Source organism: Aplysia californica, unplaced genomic scaffold (genome assembly GCF_000002075.1).
Source record: "Aplysia californica isolate F4 #8 unplaced genomic scaffold, AplCal3.0 scaffold00337, whole genome shotgun sequence".
NCBI lineage: Eukaryota > Metazoa > Mollusca > Gastropoda > Aplysiida > Aplysiidae > Aplysia > Aplysia californica.
Genome location: NW_004797607.1, coordinates 264858 through 283940, shown reverse-complemented (window position 1 = coordinate 283940; position 19083 = coordinate 264858). Strand labels below are relative to the sequence as shown.

The 19083-nt window shown below is 40.2% G+C and overlaps 1 protein-coding gene across 1 annotated transcript in view; it reads right to left on the bottom strand.

Moving 5' to 3' along the window:
* Positions 1-19083, bottom strand: part of LOC101864076 — a gene marked incomplete in the record, with an annotated part of 143197 nt that overhangs the window by 47491 nt on the left and 76623 nt on the right. The window contains 17 exon segments of the mRNA XM_035970909.1: positions 195-365; positions 806-964; positions 1525-1691; positions 2223-2385; positions 3098-3273; positions 3696-3852; positions 4244-4443; positions 5030-5159; positions 5734-5975; positions 10410-10562; positions 12273-12396; positions 13497-14118; positions 14610-14866; positions 15278-15563; positions 15975-16120; positions 16760-16880; positions 17668-17813. Coding sequence (XP_035826802.1) covers positions 195-365; positions 806-964; positions 1525-1691; positions 2223-2385; positions 3098-3273; positions 3696-3852; positions 4244-4443; positions 5030-5159; positions 5734-5975; positions 10410-10562; positions 12273-12396; positions 13497-14118; positions 14610-14866; positions 15278-15563; positions 15975-16120; positions 16760-16880; positions 17668-17813 — 3420 coding nt within the window.

The following is a 19083-nucleotide window of genomic DNA, read 5'->3' as shown; positions in this document are numbered from 1 at the left end:
CAGGAGACCTGAGTTTGATTCCAGAGTAATTTTCGAGTATCTTGGTCTTTCAGTTGGGATGTTATATCCTTTTCAGCCCATGATGGCCCTGACAGGCAGGGTCGAAGCTCGCCTTCAAAATGATCTAAATTGTGTTGATGGTGGCATAAAAACACCTACATAAAAAAAAAAAAACTTGAACAACAAAATCTTACCTGTAACTCCTTCATTTTCCCTGAGACAGTGGCCTTATCGAATGTGTCTGGTGTGAGTCGCTTCATTTTGTCCTCAGCATTGCCCAACCACCAAAGCATCTTGTCCAGGCTCTGTTGGAATGCTTGGGCATTGGCTGCGGCTGAGCTGATCTTTGTGTCTCTCTCCTCCACCTGTGGACAGTGTGGGAGAGTTGGAGGCTGTCCTAAGTCTTTGACTCTTTTCAGACAATCAAGTCTTCATTTACATGACAGGCAAAATCTTAAATATGGCAGGATCTCTTTCTATAAAGTGAATATATTCTCCAGGGCATTTTTTTCACACAAAGTGGTATTTACTTCCTTGCAAAATAGTGGATGTTTAAGGGGTAGAAACATTCATCACACAAAAATTTGAATTAAAAAATGTCATCAACATTTACAAAGGTATGAACACACACTTCTCTCACATTTGTGAAGTACATCTTGTAATACTGACAAACCAAGATACGCAAACATATGCTCACTCACCCCCACTGAGGAACACAGATATGCTAGTATATGCTTATGCTTACTCCCCACCCCACCCCTTCAACAAATAAATAACACACACAAAAAATCCCCTGGGCACTCACAGTTTCCTTGAGTTCTCCCCACTCAGCCCCAAGTCTCTCCAGCGTTTCCCTTAGAGCGCGTGTCTCTTCCGTGGGGGAAGCATCCTGAAGGAACTTGTGACCTTTGTCCAGGAGCACATGGATGTCAGGCTCTCGAGACTTGAGATCTTGCTTTAAATTCTGAAGAAAAAGAGTTTGAGACGGAGATATAGCCCTACTCAACAAGCAAAAAGACATTCATAAGGGAGGACACAGAATATAGGCTCACTTCTTTCCCGAGTAATAAATATGGGATTCTTAAATTGAATTGAACACAGAGAAAAAAAAACAGGACAAAGAAGGACAAATAATCTTCAAACTATGCAATGTTCAGAAAACACTTTATGTGGGATTGAAAAAAAGTTTTGAAGACTACGGTCACAAGCTTTTTAATCATGCTTGCCTCATCAGAGAGAAAGAGAGGAGTGAAGAATATAGTCATAAAGAACATATGCAGAGATTTACTTATCATCATCTTTATTGCTATCCCTTGAGAGTTAGTAATTATATCAAGACTGGGGTGCCAAATGAAGGAAATAATTCCTCTCACTAAATGACATAATCTTTTCTCTGTACATACCATACCAAGTTTACAGAGCTCATTGGTTCTAACGGGTTGACTATCAGACAAAACTATAAACTAAACTGCAGAACTCCAAGTGTGTGTGGCTTGTTCTCTACACTGAAAGTCCACTGCTCACCTTGTTCTCCGTAGCTTGTCTCTGGATCAAGTCTGCGTCGCTGGTCAGTGCCGGGGCATCCATCACAATGGCTGACGTGGTCTGGATCCAGTTCAACATCTGCTGACAATCGGCGTTGAACTCTTTGCCTGCCTGTGTGGCAGCTTCCAGGGCTTCTGCGCGGGATTCTAGAATATTCCAAATCACACATTAATTAACACACTGTTCTTGACAGTAAAACAACTTGAAACTTCATATTATTTTCGGAACAAGAATATTATAAGAATTTGCAGTAGATCTTCCTTTATGATTTTCTCCAAGGAAATATGTATGCAACAGAAAGAAAATTTACCATTGAATATTATTATCCTGTAATTTACGTGCACAAATCGAATAGTTTTAAAAGTTTGGATCAGATAGCACCTTTCCTCTAATAGTAATTTGTCGATAGTATACAAGCCTAAACCCACATACACAAATTTATAACTAAGTATAACCTTAGTAGTCCTATCTTGAGACAATTTACTTTCCACAATAAGAAGATTATGAGAATAGCAAATAGAAAAGACATTGATGTAGCTGAGACAATAGCAACAAAGTGTCTTAGCACAGAACCATTATAATATCAGACTCAAAAAAGAGAACAACTGAATGGAACAGGGAGATTGCAGACTATATTTTCACCATAAAAGACAAGAATTAAAGAAAAAATAATTCACCCAATTTCTTCAGTGTGTCGTTGAGATCTTTGTCCAAGGCAGCCATCTTTGATCGTAAGTCTGACTTGGTGGCAGGGTCCTTGGCTGAGTCACACAGCTGTTTACACAGTTCCTTGGCTCGGCCCACGGCTGGAAGATGCTCTTGCATCTCTTGCTCAAGATCCTACAGACCAAACAAACACAGATTAAAAACATTTTTGAGGCCTCTTACATAGGAGTTCCCATTGTATTCTTACTGCTCATGCAATGATGAGTGCACCCTCATCATTTGGAAGTGGGGGAATACAGTGGAAATTGTCCAAGATGGCCATTGAGAGGAGAAAAAATGGTTGTCTTGGATAGTGTCATTATAATCAAGAAAAAACACAAAGGGCTAAATCAGTAGTGGTCATTTGTACATGTAAAAAAATATCTTAAGCATTTTCTGTTCCTACAGGCCTATCCTTCATAAGCTTTTAGCATAATTTTTCATTATGGTTGTTCTGTGACTACGTCTGAATGAAAATAGTCCGTGTGTGTGTGTGTGTGTGTGTGTGTGTGTGTGTGTGTGTGTGTGTGTGTGAGTGCATAAATATATATTGCATGAGAAGAAAGGAAGTAGTAAGAAAGTTTTTTGAAAATGGGTATTCCAATATAAAGCACATTGAGCTACTTTTTTGGAAATGCGCTATATAAATGTTACATATTATTATCATTATTTTCAAAGAAATCTGACAAAATCAGGTAACTAACCATGTTATTCTCTCCCGCCCCCCACCCCCTAAAAAAAAAGAACAGTTCATATTCTGTAAAGTTCCAAGGTTTGGAGAAAAAGTGGTAAGTCTAGTAGAATCTTAAGGACAAAAACTCCAACTGCCCGAAAGTCCACCACTGACCTGCATCTCTTGCTTCTGAGCTGTTTGTTTATCCGGTTGTGAGCTGACCTTGGGCAGTCTGTCCATTCGGTCACTGAAGTCTCCCAGCCAATCGGCCAGGTCTCGCGTGACCTTGGAGAACTCTCCGCTGACCCCCTGGACTGAGTCGATGTTCTTTTCTCTCTCTTTCAGCCGCCCTGATGAGATGAATACACCAACACATGTTGAGTCATCAACAAACAGTGGAACTGATTGATTTTTTTTGTAGGGAATTTTTTTTCATTTTGGCTTGCACACGATCCACACTTTCCCTCCCTCCCCCCCCTTTTTTTAAACACAAAATGCAGTTGTATTCACGAGAGTATTACACCATAACTGTAGATAATGGTATATCTTTGAAAGGACTGAATCAAATTGATTGGTAACTTTCGAAACAAACTGTGTTCATGAACAACCCCTTGAAGATTTGAGCCAGGATCATTCACTTCATAGTCTTGCATGATACCATCTAAGTCATCATCAGGCCCCACAGTGACAGTGCTGAAACAAAGTAATCATATTTCTCTTTATCAGAACAGACGAAACTTAAAATTATATCATTAGTTTGTTCTTGCATTACCTTGCAGCTTGTTCCAGGTTTTGCTGACGTTGTCCATGCGTTTGCTGATGCCAGAGCCCTCCGGAGAGTGGGGGTCGCACCAGTCCATGATATTTTGACCACAGTTTATGAATTGGTCAAACGTTGCTTCTTGGGTCTTGAATTCTTCCTTCAACACCTGAAAACAAAGCAGTACCCACAATTTTAAAAAGGAGCTTGCAAGACAAATGAAAACTATACAGAAAAGTCGCAAAATTGTTTTCCATCATAGCTCCAACAACACTCAACTGAAACTTAACATTTTCGTTTCAGCATCTGTGACACAATCATTAAGAACTTAATTATTGCATGCAGATATGTGAGTGTGACTCCAGTGGGGGTAAAAAGTATTTAATAAAGTGTCTCAGTCTTTTGTCTGGGATGTGAAACCAAATTCGTTCTGGAAAGGCTTGGTCAAACCAAGTACAAATGTGTCAAAGAGGGCATGAAAGGTTCACAGTGATTATGTGGGGAGGGGTGTGTATAATAATATATGGCTGAGGGTGTAGACCTCAAGGAAAAGAACTCACCTTGACTTGCTCCATCTGTGACTTGAGCAGTGAGGGCTCCATCGCCACGGGACCTAGTACATCCATCAACTTCTCTTTTTGGCCGAACCAGCGACTCAGCTGGTCCTCGTGCTCGCGGAAGTCCCGCAAGTCGCTGACCGCGTCCTCCAGGCCCTTACGTCGCTCCTCAGACACTGCCCGGAGGCCATGCCATTTGTCATCTGTGATGTCAAACAATTGGGAGATATGGTTCAGGACAACATTGCTCAAGTGTGTGAAAGTGTCAAAAAACCATTTTTTTTCAATGAAAGTACAAAGATTATATTTTCCTAGGGCAGATTGTAAATATATATACATTTTAGTGCTTGTATTTATTTTAAAATCAGAACATGCATTTGTCATCAACATCTATTTGTCTTGTCACAACTAAATGACAAGTCACAGAAAAATGTCATAATCACCTCTCCCCCAACACATACACAAAACCCGAGCCCACATCCCCAGCTCTAATGAAACTACAGTAAAATTGTTCAACACAGCCATAAACTGTCAAGGAAAAAAGTGGTTAACTTAGATAGGTGGATGTCATGGACAGTGTCATTATAATATATTTTTTAAAAACGCTATGGGGCAATGGGAAGTGGTTCCTTGTACAGGCCATTGTCTGGGACAGGTGGCCATTAGCGCATGTTCTCTGTATACCAAGAAATCTGCACACCCTGTTGTTTTGTCATTCTCTGAGCTCCCAGCCCACTCCCAACCATCTCTCTCCCATTCCCTCATTAGAGCAAGAAAAGGTCAATGTACCGAGGTCACCAAGCTGAGACTGTAGACTGTCAAGTCCTGCCACGCCCGGCCGGGATTTGATCACCTCCTGGGCCTTCTTCCTGATGTCCTCCACCAGACCCTCTTTGCTGAGCAGCTCGCGGTGGAACTCCTGAAAGGCACAAAAAAAACCCAATGTCATCGATTCTTTTACTTGACATTTGTACGGAGGCCATGAAGCCAAACTTTTTTCCTAACCAATTTCTTCTGTGGCACTTGCTATGTTAATGACACATGAGTTAAGTAAAGCCATAGTCTTTATTTTAGCTACGGTAAGTACTGTTCTGAATCAGTAAGAAAAGGAAACAAAAATCGAAACTTTGAAATAAATTGTTAGAGCATACAACAAGCTGTCACTCAGCAACTCAATCCCTCCCCCCCCCCCCCCCTCCCCAAAACCTCTCTCTCTCTCTCTCTCTCTCTCTCTCTCTCTCTCTCTCTCTCTCCTTTCATGGAATGAGAAAAAAGTCTTGACACCTTATGATTTGTCTTCGATACAAACAGTAGAACAAAAAAAAAAAAAAAAGGAAAAAAATAAATGAACCCGAGCAAAGGGAAAAAGATCTGCACTGCAAATTTACTTGAGAGGGAAGTTTGTGTCTTTTTCTTTAAAGCAGCACAATCCTCCTCACCAGTAACATAAACCCCCTCTCCTTGGGAACACAGTACAGAAACAGAAATCCCACCTCATGCTTCTTCAGCATTTTCTTGGCAGACTTCTCACTGGCCGGGATTCCTGAGGAGCCAGCATCCGTCATTTGTCTGTCCTTGACCTCTAGCCACGAGATAACCTCCTGCATGTCCTGACTGAAGCTGCGTATGGAGGCCAGGACGGCCTGGAGCTCTTGTTGTCTCTCCGCCAGCCGCTCTCCCAGGATCTCGTAGCGCTGGTTGATGTCCAGGAGCTGTTGCTGGGTCTCTGATAGGTCTGCACAGGCCCAGTTTGTGAAAGAGTGTGTATGTGAGAGTATGTGTGGATAATGCGAGTGTGTGTGTGTGTGTGTGTGCGTGTGCGTGTGAGTGTAATGTGAGAGTGTGTATGTGAGTGTGTATGTGTGTGTGTGTGTGTGTGAGTGTGTGTGTGTGTGTGTGTGTGTGTGAGAGAGTGTATGGGTATGCATGCATTTGTGAGTGAGAGTATGTGTGTTCATGTTGGAGGGGTCAGGAGGTGGTTGGATAAGAGGGCAGCACAGGGGAAGAAGAGGGGGAAAAAAACAACCAAAGTTAAAGACTCATACAAACATAATCAAGTTATTATCAAACGACTCAATGACCTTATTTCTTACCCCTGTCAAGGAGAGAGGAAACTCAAGGAAGAAATGAAACACCCATGTCTCCTGTCAAAAGGCAATGAGTCAACCTCTGAAAACAGTCACTAAGCAGCAACATATACATGACGCACTGCTTGCTCTTTCTTCCTTAAAGCAAAGGAGAAAAAAAAGCATGCTAATTAGCCAACCTAAAAAGGCAAAGTGAAAGTATGCTAAAAGTGGAAAACAATTTGTAAAATGTTTTCCTTCATTAACCTCCCCCCCCCCCCATTACTTCTACTTCTCAGTTCTTTCCAGATTGATGTCTACTGCATTTGTTACAAAACAACATACAATGTATTTCTCCCCTCAATCCAACACTGGTTCTGCTCCATCAAAGCACAAAATTTTCAATATTTTTGGCAAGAGAATAGTTTGTAAATGTGTTTAATACTTTTTTAACAGAAAAAATTTCCAATGGAAATACACAAAATTCTTTAAGATAATACATGATTGGATTTTCAACACAAATAATCTGGTTAAAATTTAATTCTACACCAACCCCCCCACCATCCCACTTTTTTGTGCAAGTTATTTGAAATTCTTCAGCTATGAAGATGAAAGACAACATTATATCAAATCAGAATGTACTAGTGTGGTATAACATGCACTGTAAAAATGTCACATAAGAAAGAAGAAACACCGTTATCAAATATTATAACAGAATTCAATGCTAAGCAGAGCACAATACATCAACTCTTCTCTAGAACAGTCCAGCCTTGCAGTAAAATTGTAAAAATCCCAATAGGATCCTAAAATATTCCTTGGATGCAAACAGAAACAGTTCAATCTATTACCTAAAATTTTACTCAAAACGTTTTGGGTTTTCAACCTTTTATCAAGAGACATATCATCCACAAAATAATGGGCAGCAAATTTTCTCTTAACCCCATAGAAACAACTCAGACCATTCAGACAGTGGGCAGCTTCTACCCTGGGCTCAAAAGGATACAACATCCCAGTTAAAAGATGGAGATATTTGGTAACATTTTTTTAACAACAAGCCATATTGTATCTAATCACATTAGGTTTACTCTGTGGACGAGGCAGGATACTTCAAACTTTCTGAAGAGCGAGCAAAAAGAAACGCTGATCCTTCAAAAAGTGGGACATAAACTATTCTCATATATACAAATTTATACAGAATTTGGTAAATTCCACCGAAGTGGAAACATACACCAGTCTAAAAAACTATATTCTCTGAAACAAAATCTCGAGGTTATCAGCAACCCGAGGTAAAAAATATGAGGATAAATGTGAAATGAAACAGATTAAGAATGGTTAAATACAGTGAATGAAACAAACAAAACGCAAAATTCCATTCAGTACAACAACTGCGAGAAATATACAGAGTTATGCTTGTATCCAAGAACCAGTTGCGAGACTGACCGGTGAATGATACAGAAGATGTAGAAACAGGATATTATGCCTAGAATTCTAGAAGCAGATGAGCACAGCTGAACAAAAATAATAAAAGCGGTCAGAAACAAAGTAGTAAATTCATTCAAGTCATCTATGATGGCAAGACAGGCCCATACATCGCTGCATGTCCTAGAAAAAAAGCGCATAACAAAACAAATGTACTGATATAAAAAAAACCCCCCAGTTTTATTCTACTTTTGGGTCAGGTAGCCTTCTTGACAGAACAAAGAGGTATCGATTGTACTCGAAAGTTTCATTACTTTATTTGCTGTCTTAGAATTAAAATCAACCGTCTTTAGCTTCCAGCTGGGTAACAAAGTTTTCAGCAAATTAAAAAGACCATCATAGGAAGGGAGATAGAACGTAATTTGTTTTCAGTCCTCCACCCCCTCCACACACACACAAACAACACAAAAAACCCCAACCAATAATCACATAACATAAAAACACAAATACAATATGTGCAGTAAACCCCCCCCCGTACTAAAGTATTTCACACAAAACACCAAATTATCAAAAAGTACTCCATCAGGGGAGGGATGGGGGTTTGGCGTATGGATCTTAGTGATTTAGAGCTTCCCTCTGGCTTCTACAAAATTTATCAATTCCCCCAATTTCATTACTTCAGTCTCTGAAATGATGTAAGAACTATTGTCTTTTGTTCTAAAAGATTCTTTGGACAGCAGCTTAGTTGAAAAAAATAGAAAAAAACTACCCAAGACAAGACAAATCCAAAGGAGAGATATGAATATGTACAACCCTGGATAAATAGAGTTTACAAAAATGCTTTCTATAGTAGGCCTATATACATGACTATGCAAAGCGCAAACTGAAGAGACGTAAGATTTATACACAATAAGAATGGGAAGCAACCTGTACATTGATTACACAAGGAAAAAGAAAAGCAGATTTAGCGATTCGTATTTTGTGACAACATGTCAGCTGTTGAGAAATTTAAAGTCTTACTGTTATCCCTTCAAACAAGTATCAAATTCGGTGAAAGCAGGACGACACCTGAATTTTTAACACCCACCATATTAGTAGAGAAGTAACATCTAACTGGGCAAAGGTTTCTAGGATCAAAAGGACACTCAGCAACACAAAAATGTTGACCCTAGAGACATAACAAACTAAACATTTACACCAGTGAAATTGTCTAAATTATGCAGGATAGTCCTTAATTATAAGGGAAGAGTACCTAAAACTAACAAGAAAAGCAAAAGAGGGAAAGACGAAAGAAAAAAGAAGAAAAAATAAAACAAAAGCTTCTCTATGACTTTAACAATATGAGCAAGACTTGATTCTTTTCATTATATTAAAAAATTGAGAGGTATTTTAATCTTTTGGAAACGAGTACAGCACATTTAATGGAAATGGTAGCACTAAAAGCTTTGTCAGAGTTAGCAGAAACCACATCAGTATGCCAGGGGTGTTCGAGATGACGGGGTGAGGGGGGGGGGGGGGGGGGATTCAGCTGTTTTTAGAAATAGGATAAAAACTGAAGAGATTTTAAACTATAAAAATCTCTCATCAGTTCTGACACATCAACAGGCCCAAGAATGGCAAACATGTATATAGGCCACTGGTCACTAGGGAGTTCAGTTGCTTTCTCTTTCCAAACATTAGCCTAGATTTTCTCCACATTCTTCTTTTTAGACACCCCCACTCCCTTTTCTCCAATGTACTACAACTTTGGAACCCAAACCGGTAGAAAATTCGGTCAAATTTTTCTTGCCAGCTTGAAAGGCCAAAAAAGACATGCCTGTAATCTGATACCCAAATTACAATCATCAATTTTGTAAAACTGTGACAAAAATGACTTCAACTGTCAAGTTGGCATGCATTTATTTCATACTTTTGGAAATCTGCCAAAAAATTACACCCCTGGAAGTGGGTGAGAGTAACACAATAGCTAGTGTGGAAAGTGGATGAGAGGAACACAATTGCTAGTAGGGTGAGTAGGTTGGGTGGATTCAAAGGAGGAGGGGGGGGGGAAGGTTTCAAGCCTTTGTGAGTTGATACAGGAGGTCCCAGGAATAGAAGAAGGGCGTAGCATACATCATACCACAGCAGAGCTTGTACGCTACAAGATGGTTCACTCCCTATAAAAGCATCCTCTAATTCTACACAGATTTTTCCACAGTATGTACAGTATTGATCAACACCGAATTTGCCCTTGTATTTTTGTAAAGCATCTAGAGCTGCATTCACAAAGAAGCAAGCGCTATAAAAATTATCTTCATCATCATTATTAAGATTATTATTATTATTATTATTGCTTTTATTATCATTATCATCACGCACAAAAATATAAACGTCGCCAATGGCACTGCGGAGAACGCCTTGTTTCATTTCTCAATTAGATGTTCTTTTAGTACAACCATTTGGTCCTACTCTTTGAGTACAAAATACGTCATTCCTTAAAAAGAATAATACCCTTGGCCTATTGAATAAATAGTTGTTGCTACCGGCACTGTGGAGGACTTTTGTTGTTGCTTTTTTATAGTTTGCCGAAATGGCGAAGTGACCAATCTTGCAGCATAAATACAATACATGGATTTGAGCAAACCACAGTGAGGTCAGAGGTCAGAGGCCAGGGCCGCAAGCTGAGCCAAGCCCGGGGTTCTTACCGTCCAGCAAAATGTTGTCTGACGAGCTTTTCCTGCTGCTCACGCCACTGGACTCGCTGGACATGGAGGTTTTCAGGGCCGTGGGGGACAGGGGGAACGTAGGGGACGGGGTACGGAGCCGGGGGGACACCAGGCCCGGAATGCGACGGGTGCCTGGAGGTAGTGGGTATATGTTCGTTCGTGCGTGCGCGTGTGTATGTGTATATATGTATGTGCATGTGTATGTGTGTGTGTTTGTATATGTATGTGTGTGTGTACGTGTGTGTGTGTGTGTTAATGTGTGTTTGAATGTACAAGCATGTGTGTTTTTGTATATGTTGCATATCAGAGAGTACACAACCGAGTGTGTCAAAGTGCACGGAAGTACGATACACAATTTCATTTTCAGTTTTCGAATGGTTAAATTGTATGTGGTGTATGGAGGGGATCACGTTACGTATATTTCGTGCGATGACAGAGTAGGAGGTACATTTGGGGCAGAAGAGTGAATAAAGATTCGAAGGGGGAAGGACGGGGGAAGGAGGTGGGCAGCACAGTGTGCAACAGTTTGGGAGGAGGGGAAGAGAAATGTAAGAGCAACAATCAGACGTACTGGAAACAAGCAAAGATTCACTTGGTCCCTCAAAACATGACCAACCTCTCAAGAACCTCAAAGACTTAATATCACAATATTCTGAACAGATCAAATGGATTTACCACTCAAAGGGCTGATAACTTGATAGAACAAATCTCAGAGCGCTGAGATGCATATTATACACAAATATTTTTTTCAGACATATTCATCCTGTGTCCCCAAAGCAAAATTAGTTCGAATTAGATTTCTCTATTAAAGAAAACTATTATGCGTATCTCTACAAAAGCGAGTGCAAAACTCCAAGATTGTGCAACTTTTTCTTTGGAAGCATCTCGTGAAACTATAATGTAAAAAAAAAGCAAATGTGAGTATGTGAGTGTATGTATGTTTGTGTGTGTGTGTGTGTGTGTGTTTGAGAGAGAGAGAGGAGAGAGAGACAGAGAGAGAGAGAGAGAGAGAGAGAGAGAGAGAGAGAGAGAGACAGACAGACAGACAGACAGACAGACAGACAGACAGAAAGACAGAGACAGAGCGGCAGTGACTAAGATAGACAGGCAGCCAGCAGTAAACAGCAATACAAAGGATAAAAGAAATGTAAAGAATATAAATTAGATACACATTGGCTCAACTCTTGACAGTCAAAGAGTGAGTCACTCAAATCTGTTAAGTCATGAGATAAATATGGGAATGTGCAGAGTCAGTTTGAGTGGAGGATACTGAAGATAGTCCACGAGAAAGAATATGTAAACACACAAACAAATACATTGGGATACTCTCAAAACAGCACAAGCTGTCAAGGACTAGTGGATTATGTTCTGTATATTGTGCTACATCCCTTGTAGAAAAAACGTAAATCCTCATCGCATTCACTTTCGAACATATAAAAAAGAAAAAGCCAAAGATCTACGGGTCAAAATAAAGTACTGCTACATGAACGACACACCCCCCCCCCCCTCACACATACACACACAACATACTACACATGGTGTATAAGGAAGAATTATTTCAATGAAGCTTGGGGAGCCCTTTCCCTCTTCTGTATGTTGCCAGACCATACTGCTGGCACAGAACTTGACGTAGAGGATGAAACAGTTGGGGTATTCAATAAAGAAAAATAGAAACTAAACAAACAGAACAAAACCAACCCACTAGCAAAAACTGCAAGAAGAGGACCAGCTGTAATAAAACACCTCAACCCTATAATAGACCACAGAACAAAATACTACGGGTCATGAACAACACGTGTTTCTGCGATATTTCTGTCTCAAACACACGAAATATTCACTTACGTCCAAGACGACGGATTGGGCTGAGCGGCCGGTCACCAGAGCTGGTCAGAGCATCAAGGGCATTGCCAAGGTCATTAACCTCGTCCACTTTTGGGCCATGCTCCTCATACTCTCCCAACATGGGCTGGAAATGGAAGATGAGGCGACATTTTGTTTCAGTTTTATGGCACTTGCAACAAAAATAAGTCATATAAGTATCGAAGATTAGATGTGTTGCAAGATAGTAACACACAAAGAAAAGGAGGAGAGACAAGAATGATGGATATTTGATTGGAAAGATGAGGCAAAATTTTGTAACCATTCCAAAAGCAACACATTTTGACCTTACCACAATAATTGACCATGCAAGGAGCAAGACATGTACTGCCTCGATAAAGCTCATGGCTGTAAAATATGTCAGCTTTTTTTTTCAAGTTTCTCACTTGTTCAAGATGTCTATTTCACAACAAAAACGAGCAAATTCTGTAAGACACACATTAAAATAAAGTACCATTTAGTAAGATTTCCAGAATTTTCGACATCAATTGTGAACAGTAAAGGGTTAAAAGCTGAATATCAAACTTTGCTATTATTTTTTATTATAGTCGAGGGTTTTATGGCGCTCGCAACTGCATAAGGTCATATGGGCGCTCTGTGTGCCGAGAATAACAATTTGGTCCCATGGTTTAAACATATCCTTGGCCTAATTTATATGTCTCATCTGTCTGTTGCCATCAGATCAAAACATACACGAGTTTGCAGTGACATAAGGAGACAGGAGTTTGCAGTGACATAAGGCGTCAGTGACCTAGTGGTTAGGCTACAGGACTAATAATCGTGAAGTTGCGGGTTCAGTGGTTCAAGCCGCGAGCCCAACGTAGTGTCCTTGGGAAGCATTATACACGAATTTTCCTCACTTCACCCAAGTGGGAATGGGTACCCGGCCATAGACAGCGAAAGATCTTGTCAGTATGTCTGTGTTTTAGCACCTATAAATGGCCGTTTGCACTGTATGCTTCCCAGGAAGTTGAGGTTGTTTCAGAATGCTTTCAGGCCTGCTGGGATAACAGTATAGATTGTGAAGCTCATAGAGCTTGCTGTTGAGCAAAGATTTGCGCCATACAAATGCTATCTATTATTATCATAAAGGAGACAAAAGTCTACACAGATATAAGGAGACAGGAATTTACACAGATATAAGGAGATAGGAGTTTGCAATGACAGGAGACAGGAGTCAACACTGACCTGCAGCTCTGCAATCTGTTTCTCCACAAAGTCAACTTCAATGGCCACAGGCTCGAACTCATCCAGCCTGGCTTCCATCTGAGCAAGCCAGAGCTGCATCATGGTTTTGGCAGACTCAAACTCGTTACCCTGTTGCTCTCTCTGCTCTACCTCAGCCTGCTTCTCACTGAGGGCTGACTCAAACTCCTCCGCATTTTTCCGCAATTCTGTAATGGCTGCCGTGATGGAAGAAAGACTGCCTGTGCGAGGGTCTTCTTTAAGTTCTTTAGCGATATCCTGCAGAACTGCAATGTCTCTTTCTTTGTTTTTCAGATCTTGAGACATGATGGTTAGTGTCTCAGAAGCCTCGTCGTTGCTCATACTGTTCATATCTCGAGAGTGTAGGTCTTCCATCTTTGACTGGAACCAGTTCTGGCAAGTGTCCATCTTCTCGTGGAACTCGGTCAGTTTCCCGCCCACTTCCTGAAAAGCGCTGTCTCGTTCCTGGCAGGAATCCTGAATTTTGCTGAAGCTGTCCTCAATGTCGGCAAGCTGTTGTTCCAAAGCTCTGGCCATGTGAAGATCCCCTGACTTGATGAGGTCTCTGGTGGCTGTACGTACAGACTCAATGCTGTCGCCATGGCTGGAGTACAGAAGAGGAAGGGGAAAGAAATCCATTACCACAAGCACTCACATGCACAAAAAAAGGAGCCATATCACCATGATTACAAAATGAAAATTATGTAACTATGTTAGTTTACTTCATAAAGTATAAAACATACAGAACAGGGCAGTAACGACAGGCTTTGTTCTGTTAAAGCCAAAATTTCCGTGGTCTGACTTCCCCATCATCCAGTATGATCCAATATCACTTTCCCTGCTTCTGCTTAGTGCAGCACTGATCCCTCCACTACATTATAAATGATGTCAGAAGCTATGTTCCCATTATCACTACACAGCTATTTCCTTGGCGTCTGATGCTATTTGTTAATTTCTGGAAATGAGACGTTGGTGAAGCTCGAGGTGCAAACTTTAAGATAGAACATTCATTAGAAAGGTGTTTGTATTGACAAAAGTTGGCAGACAAATAGCCTTCGGTCAGGAGGAAGTTAAGCAAATGTTTTCTGATTTCACCTGTGAATGTCAGCAGCCATCATCTTGAATTGCTGTTCTTGCTCCATGATGACCGGTCTCTCCAAGCTGATGGGCTGCTGGGTGACCATCGCGGTTGTTGCTGTGTCCAGCCAGGACTGCAGGCCAGACAACGCCCCCTGAATGTCCTGGGACTGTGTGATGGTCGCCTGGAGAAGCTTGGCTTGACTGCTCACTGACTCAGAGACATTTGTGTAGCGAGCCTCTATCTCACGCATGTCTTCTTCAAGTTTCTCCACCTTACAGACACAATTAAAGGAAAATAGAATTTGAAAAATCGTCAACATCTGTCTGTTTCTTAAATAGAGAGTCATAATTTTGCTGACACCTTCTGTTCTGATATATCCCGAGATCAGGTTGTGTATGTATATTTGTTTTAATACGTGTTTACTTATCTTACATCTTTTCCCCACTTGACAAATTAAACAATGTAATTTGCACTCCAAATATCAATATTCCTCGTTTACCTCTATTTTCAGAATCCAAAGTGAAAAGATAAACTGTGTGAAATATTAGGCCACTGAGCATTTCTGGTACATCCATTGGTTGTAAGTTATAACAAATGTTTGACACCACCATCGACACAGTTCGGATCTTGACATGATAACATTTCTGGCAAGATGGCAAGCCACCAGAATAAGCCACTGTACCTGTGCCCTATCTGCTGCCATGCCACTCAGGCTGTTGGTCAGGTCCTGGCCCTTCCTCCGCATGTCTTCCAGTTGTGTTTCCTGAACCAGAACGTCGCTGCTCAGAGACTTGACCCGATCAAGTTGGCCGTGCAGGGCCTCTGGGTCAGGAGTGCCGCTGTCTTGTTTGACAGAGGCCAGAGCATCCTCGGCATCTGCCAGCCAGGACAGCATCTTGAAGGCAGAGTCGTTGAAATTGCGCTGTTTGGTACTCACGTCAGAAAGACGATCACCCAGAGACGAGCACCTGCAACAAATGTTCAAATTAGAACTTTCACCTCCAGAAAATTTTAATTGGGCTATAATAGGGCAACACTTGTCCAGGAAGAAGAAGACAAAGACATTACCAACATATCAGTGAGGCAATCACTCAGAGATCAACATCAGAAAAGAATGTTAGAAAAATTTTCCTAGTGAAAATGAACAGAATTTGGATATATATTTTCATGATAATGGGTTAGGAAATGGCTATATTTTGGTAGGAAGCAGAAAGTACATTCAAAAGACAATTTCAAAATGCGCTGCACTTCTTTCCGTTTCAGTTTGGTATAAGTTTTATGGTGCTCACAGCTGCACAGAGTCATTTCTTGAAATAAGTCAAAAGACAAAGTGGATGAAATTGTCTGACCGTATTAATTTACCGACGGGCTTTTCTCACCTCTGCTTCAGCTCTGAGTAGTCCTCCGACACCTCTTTGAGCCGGTCTTTCACACTGTCAGCTGCCACACAATCCATGCTGATAAGACTGCTACGGGCTGGACGCTGGCGGTCTGCGCGGTATGAGTCGATCTCCAGTTTGTGAAGCTATGAAAAAACATTTCGACAACACTCTATTATTCTATGCGCTATACTCTTGGGCTTTGTACCAGTCTGTAGATTTAGTTATTCTACCCAATCTTTGTATGATGTGACCATTGTCTGTATGTGCATGGTTGTAAGGAAGATCAATGCATTGTGTGTAAATGCTAGTGTTTGTGATTTAAGGGGTGTATATTTGTGATGTTTTACTCATAAAATGAGTGCACATGAGGACTTTGAAGTGAACTCACAGAATGCTTTTCTTACCTCTAACAATCTGTCTGTCTCAACGATCCCCCTAATATAAACTTTCTTCTCTGCTTTTTGCCAATTGTTTTGTTAGCTGTTTTGAACTGATTAGTTTACATTGAGTTACTGTGATAATGGCTCCATTTCGACCAGGCACAGAAAAGAACAAAAGATACACCGATAAGGAACTGGTGAGGCAGACCTAATCAGAGAATCACCAACTGGTTAGGACGTCAAATACTTGTCCTTCTAGAATGTTCACAATTCATACATCTAAAACACTTTAGTCCCACAGAAAGGAATATCGGTTTTTTATTTGCAAAGATATCTCACAGAGAATTGAAGTCACGGCAAAAAGCTACTGATGTAAAGGGCAAAAGCATTTATGAGCCTAACCTTGGCTTCTTCCATGTACTTCTGTGCTGCCATGGACATGAAGCGGATGTCAGCCTGGTGGGACATGATGTCACTCATCAGCTCCTTCTGCTTGTCCTGAAGAGGTCTCAAGTCCTCAAACCTTGAATAAAGAACAAAGGTGAGTTAACGAGGGGATAGACATCTTGAAGTGCATAGCTGCATGTGCAGGAACTAAATATTTTGATATGAACTTGAACATTTGTCATGATTTTAAAAACTAAACATAAAAATGACGTAATTCTTATAATAAACAAATTTCAGAGTCAGAGTAGAATTGCAACAACCCACAGAGATTGTATAGTTCTCTTTTGAATAGATAGAACTCATGTAGAAAATTTCCATGCCTTAGTAAGACTATTTCAATGAGTTAAAGATTATTGTGAAAAATGTACTCATGTTAGCTCCACTAATATGAGTTTTCAAGGTATTTTTAACATTCGTCGTCAAAATAGCGTTAATTGTATGGGGTTAACACCCTTTTTAACACTGTAAGGGTCTTCAAGAGGGAGGACCTTCAAATGCATGAGTATAACATCCATTTCCATAAGGTGAAGAGCTTTAGAAATTCTCAAAACTACCTAAGATCAAGAATGCCTAGTTGGGGATTCCAGCAAGGGCCATCTACAGCATAGATCGACATGATGATACCAACTGAGCCAAAACCTATGAGCTTTTCACAACTGCTGTATGCTCTGATATCCAAGCAGACCAAACCAGATTACTGGAGTTTCTCTTGATATTGTCCCAAAAGTAATATTAGTACCATGACAACAAAATGGAATACAAACGTTAATATACAAAATGAAGAGGGTAGAATAAAAGAGGGTAGAATATTCCATGAAAAAAATGGACACAGGAAAGATCACACAAACTATCTGGTGTCAAACCTCTGGAGGCAGTCCTCTAGCCGTGAAAGCTCATTGCCAGCTGCAGACTTCCATGTGCTGAACTTGCCCATTTCTGTCTCCAGTTTGCTCAGTTCCTCAGCAGCCAACTTCAGGTGTTTCATTCGGCGCTCTGATGTCCTCACCACCTGATGGAACAGCATGAAACAAAAATCATTTTTATTGCAGTTACTTTACTTTTTACAAGTATGATACACTTTAAAAAAATAAAATAAATTAAAGCTGTCTTTCTCTTTTATTTTTATTCTTCCTCCTCCCACAGCATAAAATGGGAAATTCCCAAAAGAGTCCTACAACTTACTTGTTTACAGTGCAACCGACTTTGATTAAAAGACCCTTTTATCAGTTACAGCATGCTATCTCTATCTTTTAAAATAAAATAAGATAAATAAAATAAAATACAATTTTATACATTCTCAAGGAAAAATTTGGTTTATAATGGCATACATACATAAATATATATATGTATCACGACGCGGCGGAATCAGGCTCTCGTTAATTTTGGGGCATATAGAATTATTGGCACCATCATAAAAGCTTGTTCATTTGTCTTGCTTTGGAGGAAAAAAATATCCATTTATCTTGAATACAAGTCGAGATATTTGCGAATGAAGGAGGTGGGGGGTCACCTGGTTTCAGAGGTAAAATTAATGATTAGAATTCCCTTAGCCTGAGAGTCCATGGAAACTGAAAATTTTCATTTTTATGTACCTTTAATCAATGTTTTTCAGTAAAATCTACAGATAAATTTGTTCTTTACTGTGCATGAAAGGTGTTGAGCGAAAAAACAAAAATTGGATAAAAATTCACAAACTTACGGAAAAATGCCAGTTTCTTTACTTTGATTATTTTGACAAGCGCCAGATTTCACCATACTGCCTCACATATGTACAATATTTGAATTATTTCATCAACAATACAAATACACAATATCACAGCAATACAGACAATCAACATATCATTGCTGGTCATCACAGTGCAACTGGATTTTTTTTTTTAGCAAGGGCCATTGCGTCTTGCTCAGGGACACACCCCAGTGACCATCCACTTAAACATTGATATCATTGATATCACTGACCACTTGGCAACTGGGGACCCTTAGGCACTCAAATGCTGTTTTCAAAGGTTACTGATCAGAGCTGCTTCATTTTTCAGTCATTATGTACGGAATTGTCTTTAATTTTGTCAGGCTTCTGATTTGGGACATTGCATGTTTGAGTTTGAGAAAAGAGAAGCACATCGACACAATAACGGTCATATGGTGTAGGGAAGAAGCAAGAAAGATAGACAGAAATAACAGCGGGAAAGAAAAGAAGTAAGACCTAAAAATTATGCCCTTCAAACACCTGTACATTGGATTTAAAAGACGATATTGTGAGAAACAGACAAACTAATCAT